The sequence below is a fragment of the Boleophthalmus pectinirostris genome, unplaced genomic scaffold, assembly GCF_026225935.1.
Source record: "Boleophthalmus pectinirostris isolate CB_2022bp ecotype Guang Dong unplaced genomic scaffold, ASM2622593v1 HiC_scaffold_1, whole genome shotgun sequence".
Lineage (NCBI taxonomy): Eukaryota > Metazoa > Chordata > Actinopteri > Gobiiformes > Gobiidae > Boleophthalmus > Boleophthalmus pectinirostris.
In genome coordinates, this window is record NW_026570970.1 from 22,625,353 (window position 1) to 22,637,487 (window position 12,135).

Genomic DNA, 12,135 nt, shown 5'->3' on the forward strand with positions numbered 1-12,135 from the left:
CGGAACCTAACCTTGTATCTAAATTGTTCGTCTCATCCTGGTCTCATCTCCTGCTTGTTTCAGTTTCTGCACTTTATCAGTACTTAATCTGTAAATGCAAATATGATGTATAATTAATCATAGCTGAAAGTTCTACTCAAAAATAGTCTTACATCAATATACAAGTAGTTTTGTATTGCCCTCTAGTGGTGCGGAATGTAACAACGTTACCAACTACTATTCATAATCTGTATTTATTAATAGACTTAATCTTTATCAACTTCAACAAAAGAGACACAATAACAGCTTTTTAATGACTATGATTATTTATTGGCAATTTATTTTTTATTTTTTGCATATACTGTATATTGCAGGTCAGGTGTAGCGCTCTCCTACAGATGACAAATCCAGCTGTTGTAACAAAGTGAAGTATGAATAAGTCCAAGGCCTGGAGATGCCCTGGCTCTTTACCAAACCTTCTGATTCCACCACAAGGCCCCTTTTAAAAGATAACCTCTGGTGCAAGAGGGCCATCTCCCTTCAAAACAAAAAGTTAAAAAGTAAATTTTCTCATTATAAGTTCAATGAGCATTTTCTTTGTCTTGGTTTTATTATACATATTATTATACCTATTATACCTATTTTTGGCTTTATTATACCTTGCCAATAGCTCCTCTTCAATCTTGGCCTTCTCTGCAGCTAAAAAATTGGCCTCCTCCTTTCTCCTCAGCTGCTCCTCCTCTTCCCTCTCTCGTTTATCTTCCTCCTCTTGTTTTCTACGCTGATACTCTGCTCTCTCACTCACAGACATTTCTTGGAGCTTTAAGTTTTCTTCTTGGAGACTTTTCTCCTCCAGCAGTTTCAAATGCTCTGTTTCAGCTGTAGAAAAACAAAACACTACTATATAGCACTGTATAAATCCAATGCATTATTATTATTGAAATGCATGAGTGAGACACATTTTTGTCATCCTTTTTCGTGCAGTGATTAGTTTATTGTATTATTTACCCCTCTTCCTCTGCTCCTCCTCCTCTCTCTTTCTCTGGAAAAGCTCTATCTGTCGCTTTCTCTCCTGTTGCCTCCCCATCTCCCGTTCGCGCTGCTCCTGCTGCCTCTGCCTTCTCCTCTGCTCCTCTTCCTCTCGCTGCTGTTTCTCCTCATCCTCTGCCTGTTTTTTTAGTCTGGAAGAAAAAAAGTCCAGTTGTCTTTAGGTGATTATCATTTATTCACATTTTTCTGACAGGATAAGCCAGTTAAGTGCATTTTTTGTCAGTTCAGTTTGGTGCATTATGTAACTTTTGTAGTTGAGAGTCCACCACCTTGTTTTTTGTTTTTTTTCAGTATTAACACAGGTATTTTAATACATGCAAGATAGATATATTTAACATATTCGGCTACATTCTAGTAAAAGTAATAGTATTTCTATGTGACTAGATTGTGGACATCCACCAGAAAGTTACTTAGCATGTTAACTAAAAACAAAAATAAAACAAACAAAAAAATGTGTGTTTATATATGTCAGTGTATTATCTAAAAATGAAAGATCTGTTTTTCTGTCTTGAATGTTATTACAAGTTGCATTTAAGAGCAAAACTAAAAGATCATCTCAGTAAATTTGAGACATATTCACACTTCAAAATAACAATGAATGAGCATCACACCTGTTCTCCTCTGCCCTCCTCTGTCTCTCATTCTGCAGCTCACTCCTCATCCTCTGCTCCAGTTCCTCTTTTTGCTGCTGCCGTCTCTGTTCTTCCTCTTCCTGCCTCCTCTTCCTCTCCCCCTCCTCTCCTTGGATCCTCATTTTCTCAGCTTCATGAACTGTGGCGTAATCGTCTTGGTTTATTATGACCACCTGAAATATTACAGTGATATAATCTTAATGCCATGTTAATATGAAGGTATGTTGTCATTACATTCAGTCTCAAATATTGTTGACCATACGGTGTTTAACATGAATTCTGATTAAGTCCTAATACTTAATATAAAAACCGCTTGTGGTGAATGGTAATGTTGTTTGACTGAATAACTTTTCTGTAACAGCTGACAATAAGGGTGCAATCATATTTGTTTTGCTTTGATCCTGGCTTGAGTAAACATCAGTTTACTCCTGATGTTTGTTTCTTTTCATGTCCTGCTTTAATTTCAGTTTAGTCCCATTTTGGTTTTTTTTGTTTTTTTTTTATTTGTCCCATAGAAATAACATTTTATCACTCATTCCAACATTAGGTCTCTGTCTCACTCTTACCTCAGATTTGGTTGGATTGAGCATAAGACGCTCCTCCTGGATGATGACCGTGGAGCATGAGGACAGACGGCTGTGGGACAGGGACAGGGGAGCGGTGGTCCCCTGGAAGGTCCCTCCTTCACAGGACGAAGACAGGGACTTCTGAGAGCTGCTGTGTTTTAGACCAGATCCACTGGCCCCTGATCGCAGAGGCCTTATAGACCTGCTAAGTTTGTCCGCTTTCAGTCCAGGCTCCTTTATGATGAAATGATCTGTGTCTGCACTGTCTTCAATCATGTTCAGCTTTGTATTTTTGTGTTTTTGTTTGGCAGAAAAAACAATACTTCTTTGTTTATTTACCTCCTCTTCAGTATCCTGGCTGCTGTTTGTGATTTTGTCAGTTAAAAGATCAGGTGTAATTTTGTCTGAAGAAAGGGTAAGAAACAGTGATTCAGTTTCAACTGTTACCTATGTTTTGGCAATCTGTCTGTGACAAGATCCATCTATTGAGCTACAGCAAATTAATAAACCAAATGCAACCTAGATCTATGGCCATGACAACAATAAATATACAGACAATAAAGTTTTCTGAAAGTCTATAATGGCCCATTTCTTTGACAAAATTTTAAATATTTTGTTGAAAAAAATACAACTTCTTCTTATCTGCAAGGATCTGATTTAAATTTGAATTTAATTTAAATGACCAACAGGTTGTATTACCTGATGGATTGTCTTTGTCTTTTGACTTTCCTCTTCTTTTCTTCTTGTTCGTGTCAATGGGCGCATCCTCCGAATCAACAGTATCTTTATTCACACTTTTATCATTTGTCTTCTTTATATCTTTTGCCTTTGCTTCTTTGCCTTTTACTCCTTTAGTCTGATGGGATAGATTTTGTACAATAAATAATGTTTTGTCTTCAGACTTGTAATCAACATTTCTTACAGTGTTTGCTGAATGACGTTTGCTATCATTCTTATCTGGCCCACTATCAGGTAGAGAATCATGCAATGTTTTTCTTTCTTCCTGGTCATTGGTAGTTGATCTAGAGTCTTTTCTTTTTGCCCTAAGTCAAAAAATTACAATCAAGAAATGCACAATCACAATCAGATTCATTTTCAGAAAATGAAATTATGCATTTACTCTTTGGAAACAGGACTCCCTTCAGTGCCCTTTATTGTTGTCAGCCTCTTACTGTCTTTCACAGTATTTTGTTCTGGTGCATAACTGGGGCTAATGTTGGTGGCTGGCATTTCATTTGGTTTGTTTATTGTGACATCTCTGTAAAGAAAAAAAAAACTTTACAATCAATATAAATACTTCAATATTTCCAATATATTTCATGCTTGGTATTAATAAACAAATATGCATGAGGATGGAATAATACTAACTCCTGCTGTAGTGAAGACAATTGTCCACTTAAGAGGTTCTTTTTGTCTTTTACCACCGTGTCTTCTCTTGACTTTGTTTCAAGTTCTGTCCCATCCACAGTGGACAAGCATGGGACAATATTTTCAAATGCATCTAGTTTAGGACTCTTAAGTCTTGTATTTATTGAAGTTTTAGTATCTTTTATATCACTATTGTCCATGTCATCTGTAAGTAGAATATTTCTGTGAACTTAGATGATAATGATATATTATATTATATATATTGGAGCATCTTTTGTCATTTGAAGGCAGTTTGGGGCCAAAACCTGTCATGGCCAAAAATGACATTTTTCGTCAGGTCTGGCCCTGTCGTTTCGGCTCAAATTTGACCAATTTTTCAAAATGATCAAAACTGGCTGGAAACGTCCCCAAACAACCTCAATGTCAAATATGGTGCTTACTTACCCAAGTCACAAGAGGCCTTAAGTGATCCAGGACCAGAATCTGTTGATCTCTGAGGGTTTGGGAGTTTAAAAAGGAATAAAAGAATTACATTACAAAAAAACTAGATATGTGTTCACTGTAAACTGCAATATTAATCTAAAATGTCTTAATAATAATAGAAACACCGACTTTCTGTTTAAAACTGCAGAACTGAAAAGCCCCACCTCTTCAGTGTACCATTTCACCATAGCAGATTTCCATTAACTTTTATTTGGAAGATATATTTTAAGCTTACCATACTGATATTGATAGATAGACCTGGTTGAATGTCAGTTATTTGTAAACCTGTCTTCTTATTTTTATCTAGAAAGATGTAAATGGTTAGAGATGGAAAAAAAAATTAAAAAAAACTACCCCAAGTGATTTAAAGTTAGGTTTAAGGAATACAAAAATAGCCTTTTTTCTTATTATGTACTAGTACTTGTGATGTGTTGTTCAGGCTGCAGCATTACAACCCAAGGCAGTTTCTCTCCTTTTGCTGACACCACCTGTAGAGCTAATCAAAATAAAAACAGTCATCTTGTTAGTATCTCTTGACTTGCATAAAGTGAGTATGCAGCATGTGAGAGGGTGCTGGGGAGGGTGGGATGGAAGCTGTGTGATTAGCCAATGGAATAATATACATTTATACATATACTACATGTTTACAACTGTTTAAGCTTTTAGTCTTTACTTTTAACATTTTATATTTAATGACACATCAGGAACACCAAAATATATTATAAAAAAAACCAACAACATCAATACAACAGATTGCTTGCTACTAAACAATAGTACATTTCTATTCAACTTGTGACATCATTACATATTTTACCTTGTTGTTGAGTGCAGTTCTGGATGTTGTCAAACATTGAGAGTTGGATAATTTCACCATCAGGGCCCAAGAGCAGACTCCCAACAGACTGACCATTCAAATCTAAATGATACGATTATGTTTTGGTCTTGCAGAAATAAAAATATTATATATATTAGGCCTTGCCTTGCCTAATAATTTGACTTCTCAATTGTTTTACCTCTGAGCTCCAGTGGCAGGACCCCCCTCACCACCTCCGTATTGTCGGGGGCTCTATATTCATCAGAGAGTTTTTGTAAAAATGCTAAAGAACTCTGATGACCTGGGCCCCTTTTTCCAGTGAGCAGCCCAAATGGTACATTACACTCTGGAAGTACAACAGTGCCCAGTAAAATTTACTTCAATATAGCATTTTAAATAGATGTATTATACCCTCTTTTGGATTTAGTAAAATATTATAGTTGTCAGCTGCATGCCCCTCAGTTATTCTGCAGCTCCGTGTCTTGTGCTTGCTGTGCGGATTGACAGTATTTTGCAGTCTCTGCTTTTGGGCCTTTTCTTGTGAAACTGAAACAAAAAGTCAAATACACACATGCATAATTTCTAGTATATAAACAAATTGTATAATTGTAGATTATTTCACACAAGTCTCTACACAGCAAATTCAAAAGTGTTAAATTCATGGTGTTGTTGTTGTTGTTGTGAGTAAAGTGAAGAAAATCCAGATATGTATCAACATAGTCAAGAGTTATTTAAACTATGACAGTGCTGTAGAGTAAAATACGTAGCTGTTGATTCACAGCGTTAACGTCAAACACTTAGAAAGTGTCTATTCTGAATATTACACTACATCAGTGTTGGGCTTTTGTAATGTTTCTAGCGGGAGAACTACAGTCCGAGAGAGAAGCCACATTTCACCGTCTGAAGCTAAGCTAACAGCTAATAGCGTTTGTTTTTTAGCAGAACTGAACTCACTGAGCCTCAAGTCCAACCACCTGAACACTCACATGCCCCGGGTCAGATTACTTTACCTTTTTAAGACACTGCAGTTAATTTAATTCATAAAAATGCTAAATATATTTGGTCTAATGCTAGTAGTAGTGTTGAGTAGTAGTAAGCTAACTAACTTACCTGTGACAGTCAATGTTGCCGGCACTGATGTCCGTGAAAATTGGGTAAAATAGCCACAAATTGTATTAAATTAAGAGTAACGTTACTTCAAAAAAAATAAAAAAAATAAAATATATATATATATATATATATATTTCTCAAGTCTAAGTAAAAAGTAGAAGTCCAAGAAATGTGTTAAGTAGCTAAGAGTAAAAGTATTCGGGAAACTACTCCTCAAGTAACTTAAGTCAAAAGTAACAGGACAAAACATCTGATTTGTCATTTGAAGTTAATGCAGTTGCGAAGATGAATAAAATATTACTCATGTCTGGTATTTTTACAGTGGGAAGAAAGTACAATATCTGTAAATAGTGACTCAAGTAAATGTGTTAGCATAATACATTAGGTAATTTTAATGGCAGGCCTGCCCTATACTCAGTGTATGTAACACGATGTCTTACCCAATGCAATGTCTTAACATGCTCTTGACCTTTAGTCAAAAAGAGAAATGATTTATTATTTTTTTGTATTTTCTTTAGGGTGAGGGTGTCTTGCTGCTGGTTCACATGCATCCCCAGCTCCTAAAGGTTACAGTGGAAAGTGAAGGCTCAACTCATTAACCATCTCATCAGATATTTGCAGGTATGTCATGAAATGGTTAAATGTAGAACTGAAATGTAACCTCACCAATAATTTCATAATGGTCTAATTGTATTTTTTATATGTGGTAAGTAGTTGTAATTTTTGCCTTAATCTCATTCTATTTTCATGATTAATGGCATTTAAGTGTTTTGTTTCTTGTGGGTCTTGCATTATAAATAATATTTTCTAGGGGGCTACATTTTTTCTAATTATCCTTCAAGTTATTTATTTGAATGGTTCCTGTATACAAAAACAGAATAACCTGCTTAATAGGAACAAACAAATAATTATATACTGTATGCACCATAATATATTTACTATATATGTACTTTTACATTTTTATTCATGGCTCATTAAATATTGCATAGCCCGTTTTGCAAGTTGGTTACTTGAATGTTATATTTATTCTATTCTATATTTTATTTACAGATCGGTATGGACACATTTCTTGCTGGTTGAGCCTGGACGGCCTTTCTACCTGTGACTGAAGTGGGAAGGACAAAGGTTTTTTATGTCATCATTGACCTGGCTGAATTTGGTGAACACTTCAAGGTACTTGGTCCTCAGACTCTCACAAACTTTACATTTGTATTCAAAGAACTGTCTACAACATGGACTTTGGATGTGTCAAAAGAAACCCCAAGAGTGAAAGGCTGACTCTTGAGGTAAAAAGTTTCAGCAATGTTAATGTTTCATAATTAGCAGGACTGCCTCTATTGTGAACATTGTTATGTTTATATAATGGAGAGAACATCTTGTTTCAAACAGTCAGACATGCGCCTCTCATTTTTGGAGATGAGCATGCCTGAATTTCATTCAAAACAAGATCTTGATTCATCCATTGACTGCTTGCATTGAAAAATCAACTTTAAAAAAATAAATGACAATCATTGTGACCAACTGGTTGAGGGCACAGAGAATTCCTGCTGACAGCTGGATTTTGCAAAAATAGTATTGTGTCATATGACTTGTTTAAATTGTGTTGATTGTATGATGTGCATTGTTTTAATACAAGTTAAGCTGAAATGGAATTTTGTGGTGGTTTTCATTATTTTACACTTGTAAAAGGGATTATGAACTAGAATGACGACAGCATTTACTCTGTATTTAGTGAAGAAAGAGTTACTATTGAATAGTGTAACATAAAGAAGACTCTACACTATTTCTACTTCATAAAGTGTTAACTTTAAAGTGTTAAAACAGCAATTTAGAGTTATTAGTTTTTCACTATACACTAGTGTAAAAAAAATCTAATCTTAATCAGTGTCAAATTAAACTTTGAGGAGTTTGGTTACATCACTTTACCAGCGTTGAGCCTTCTACACGTTGGAAAGTGTAGTTTTAACTCATTTTATTGTGGACCCCATATGACATGGTAAAAGTGTTAAAATTAACAATACAATATACAAGTTAAATTAACAGTCTTGAATTTGCTGTGTATTTTTGCTACTTATTTTGAACTTTAGTAACAGTTACACATTTACACTTTAGTTATTATTATTATGTTATTATTATTATTTCATAATGCACGAAAATGCAAGTCCAAGTATTTCTCTTGTGGATGGATAAAGTAAGTCATTATGAATCAAATGCTATAAACATACTTCTAATTGAATAAATATGTTTATTAATTTAAGAAAATATAAGGGGCATATTGATACCCATTATGTAGATTCAAAAATAATATAATTTAGTAATTTACAGTTTTCATAAAATTTTTCTCTTACCCTCATATTTCTCAGGCACCAGTCGAGGCAGGAAGGGCTGCAGAGGTCCATTTATATTTTTTGAAGGCTGGACATCCAATGGCTTGTGACTCAAAGCTCTTGTTTTCCCTGCTAATGTTTCTTCTATTGAGGGTAGGTGGTCTGCACACTGTTCTTTGAAAAACTCCCCTTTTACCTACAAAAATACAGAAGTATCTGTCAGGAAGGTAGATGTGCCCAAACAGAGACACAATAAATCTTTTTGTATATAACAATATGCACATGTCACTTGTATTTGAGGTTCCCTAACCCGGTCTGGATGCACTCTGTAAGATTCAAACTTGACTAGTTGTCCTGTATTCAGAGGAGGAAGCAACACCCCTATTTTTGGAACAAAAGAAAAATGGTTTTGCTATGTTTTGATTGTGCTTTATTTCACAAGCTATACTGTATAAGAAAACATTTACCTTGTTTAGATCGTTTTGTATTTGACTGTTTAGGGGATGCCTTGTCCAGATATCTTTTACCGTGATCATTACTGCTGTTTAAATCTAATGGCTCAGTTCCACTGGCAACATCAATCCCTTCCACTAGTTCGGTCTGCTCCACACTGGTCCTTAATGGATTCTAATGGAAAAGATTAATTGAAAATGTATTTTTACATTAAACCTTTGGCAAACATAATTAAGTCTTTGTCTACTTCAGAGGGAAAGGCTTCCATATTATTCCAAGAGTCTGCAGCGGCTGAAGGCATCTGGAGAAACACGTCTATCCTCATTTTGTGCCCATCTACAAGAAAATACTGTTCAGTGAAATAATAATTCCTATTGAAAATACAATGCAATATCAAATTTATGGTTTGATATTCCTAAATATATAAAAGCTTCAAAATCACAACTTTGCAGACATTAAAAATAATCTACTCATGGGAGATGAAGCAGAGTAAGTAGTGACCATGAACATATAGAAACCACATTTGGTCCTAATGAATAATTCTGTATCAGGTATTTTACCTTCATGTTGACTTTGTTGTACAAGAAAGCCTCTATCAGCAGAGAGTGGCAGTTGTATACCCACATGATACTCTGAAGTGGGCTCTTTACAATGCCCAGTCTCAAAGTATTTTAAATCAGGAGGATGGGGATGATTAAGGGTTGGAATTGTGGTGGTGAGAAGCCCATGATTGTTTTCCTAATAAGAACAGTATTATAAAACTGCAGCTGCTATAGTATACTATATATATATATATATATATATATATATATACAATTTTTATTTTTTTTGTGTTTTTTTTTTCTTACATTTTCTCCACTGTAGTTGAGAATAGAGCGTATTGAGGTGATTTCTCCCTGCTGGATGGGCTGAGCACTGCACTTTCCATAATCATTTCTTTCATATGAATTTGATGGACATGCTGTCAAAGTGACCAAACCCTGTAAGCACACCATGTACACATTTCAATCAGTTCTGTATACTATTTCATTTATTTTAAATTATTCTTTAATATATTTGATATATTTAAAATACTTTACATGATTACCTGTGAGTACAGTAGCAGTGCTCCTCTCCGGGTGCTGAAGGTTTTGGGGAGCATAGACTCTGGTCTTGTGAACACGCAGTCACTGGTAGACAGTGGTAGCAAAGGACCACGGGCCTTCCAAATGTAGTAATCCTGCAGTTAGATTAGAGTTTAGAACTATAGTAAGATATATTTTTATTAATTCATTTACAATCTGCAAAAAACCTCAGTGCTTAGATAAGTCATAATATAAAACAATTATATCATAAATGTTACGACCCAGATCTGCTAGGGACACGGGAAGTAACAAAAGAACCAATATGTAAAATGGTAAAACTTAAGTTCTTATTTATTTAAAAGGAATACAGAAACAGAAAAACAAACCAGATTCAAAACTCAAAAGTCACCAAGGACTATTAGTGTCTCAATCACAAAGTTAACAACAATAACTATACAAGAGACACAACAAATGTGGCATGCAGTCCACAGACAGAACAGCAGATGTGAGTGGCAGGGGGCGGGTCCTTTTATAGGTGTGACCCTGCAGGTGTAAGTCAGGATTGGCCAGGCTCTAGGGCAATACACTAATGAGAAGGAAGAGACCCAGGTGGCAGATTGAAGTTGATGCATCAATCACTGAAGAGGTCTGTCAGATTGAGCCATGCAATGCAAAAACTGGGAGCAGCAGGGACTTAAAACATACTGTATATTAGGGCTGGGTATCATTAAGAAGTTGCCAATACGATACACACCTCGATACACAGGCCACGATACGATACATATCTCGATACAGTGAACTTTCGATTCGATATGATATATTTCAAATTGATTCGATACAGTTCAATAAAAAATAAAGGCTAAATCGTGGCTGTGATACTAAAAGTCTTTGTTAAACCACTTCTTGTGCAAAATTCATATGAAACACAAACATTTTAATCATCAAAACAGCAAAAATGTCAAATGTGTCGCATAAATGAGTTTCCTTTCACTCAACAAGCAACAAAACTGTAGCTCTATGACAAAATAATCTAGTAAAGCACACCTAAAAATACTCTTGGTGATATATCGATACAGTAGCCCACGATATCGATACTGCATCATCACATTAAACTATACGATATATTGATATTCCAATATTTTTGCACACCCCTACTGTATATGTAACAATAGATCAATAAATCTGATTTTAAAAAATCTTTAAATGAGTTATGGTTACAAAATAAGTGGCCATGTTGCATAGAAAAATAAATAATAAAATACCATATTTAAGACCATTTTCCAAGGATAAATAAGTTTTATGCCATACTGTGGAAGATTTTAGCTAAAGGAATATTTCCATGGAAACAAGCAGGATCAGGTTCTCTTAGGGATAAAAGTCAAGTCTGTGGAAATGCAAGCCCGCTCAGAGCAATAAACAAAAACAACAACAAAAAAAAGCCTGGCTTTTGTGGCTTCAGTGTTTATGTTGTGAATTCAAATAAATGACAGATTAGTGTATGAGTTATACCTCTGGTGTGAAGCATACATCCAATCGTCCATTTTGCTTCCCTTCACATGGGACAAAGTGACCACACCCTCGACTCAGCACTGATAGGGGCAAATCCTTCATATCACTCTCTGTCAGAAACAACTACAAATCTGTAACACAAAGCAGCCCACAACGTTATATAACACACCTTAGCACATGCTTTTAATTGATGAGTTTTTTAGCCTACCTGACAGGATCTGCTGGTGAGTATGTTTGGACTTAATCCCTGTTGCTAGGCTTGTTTAAGGTGGTACTGTGTGTCCCTGTTACCTTGGCTGCAGCACACACACACACACATCCACACCCACACACCACACGCACGCACGCACACGCGCACACACACACACACGCACGCACACACACGCGCACGCACGCGCACACACACATACACGCACATACACACATACACGCACACACGCACGCACACACACGCACATACACGCACACACACACGGCCTGCTGCTATATAGACCTACATAAAGTACAGAGACAATATAATTATGTTCACCAGTTCTGACAAACAACTGCACTTTAAATGAATTTGCGCTGTTTGTACTGGCTTTCCTTTTTCTATTTTTAATTTTCCTTTATTTTTTCCTTTCTTTGTCTTTTCTCACTTTTATTCTGTTTTTCATTCCCATTGTCCTTTTCCCTTATTTGTCACTCACTTTTTCATAATAGTCGACTTTCTATTTGCATAATTTAGTTTTTATTTAAATATTTTTTCCCCTTTTTCATTCATCCATTGGCGGATTTACT

General features: G+C 35.5%; 1 protein-coding gene across 1 annotated transcript; it reads right to left on the minus strand.

Annotated features, from left to right (window-relative positions):
* Positions 1-317: 317 nt before the first annotated feature.
* Positions 318-11,652, minus strand: LOC110156063 (uncharacterized). The gene is made up of 25 exons (XM_055148508.1): positions 11,564-11,652; positions 11,356-11,486; positions 9,870-10,001; positions 9,631-9,762; positions 9,343-9,520; positions 9,030-9,118; positions 8,797-8,956; positions 8,640-8,710; positions 8,351-8,525; positions 5,304-5,438; positions 5,092-5,238; positions 4,893-4,994; positions 4,500-4,574; positions 4,314-4,381; positions 4,040-4,088; positions 3,596-3,800; positions 3,348-3,485; positions 3,150-3,270; positions 2,927-3,083; positions 2,567-2,631; positions 2,228-2,461; positions 1,641-1,834; positions 988-1,160; positions 639-858; positions 318-517 (listed from the first exon to the last, which is right to left on the minus strand). The coding sequence occupies exons 2-25, from the start codon at positions 11,455-11,457 to the stop codon at positions 355-357; spliced, it is 3,285 nt and encodes a 1,094-aa protein (XP_055004483.1). The 5' UTR covers positions 11,458-11,486; positions 11,564-11,652; the 3' UTR covers positions 318-354.
* Positions 11,653-12,135: the final 483 nt, after the last annotated feature.

Coding starts and splice junctions, on each gene's coding strand:
- LOC110156063 (XM_055148508.1), bottom strand. CDS start 11,457: ATGAAGGATTTGCCCCTATCAGTGCTGAGTCGAGGGTGTGGTCACTTT. Junction 2,462..2,566: donor GCCAGGATACTGAAGAGGAG/GTAAATAAACAA, acceptor TTCATCATAAAG/GAGCCTGGACTGAAAGCGGA. Junction 518..638: donor GAAGAGGAGCTATTGGCAAG/GTATAATAAAGC, acceptor TTTGTTTTGAAG/GGAGATGGCCCTCTTGCACC.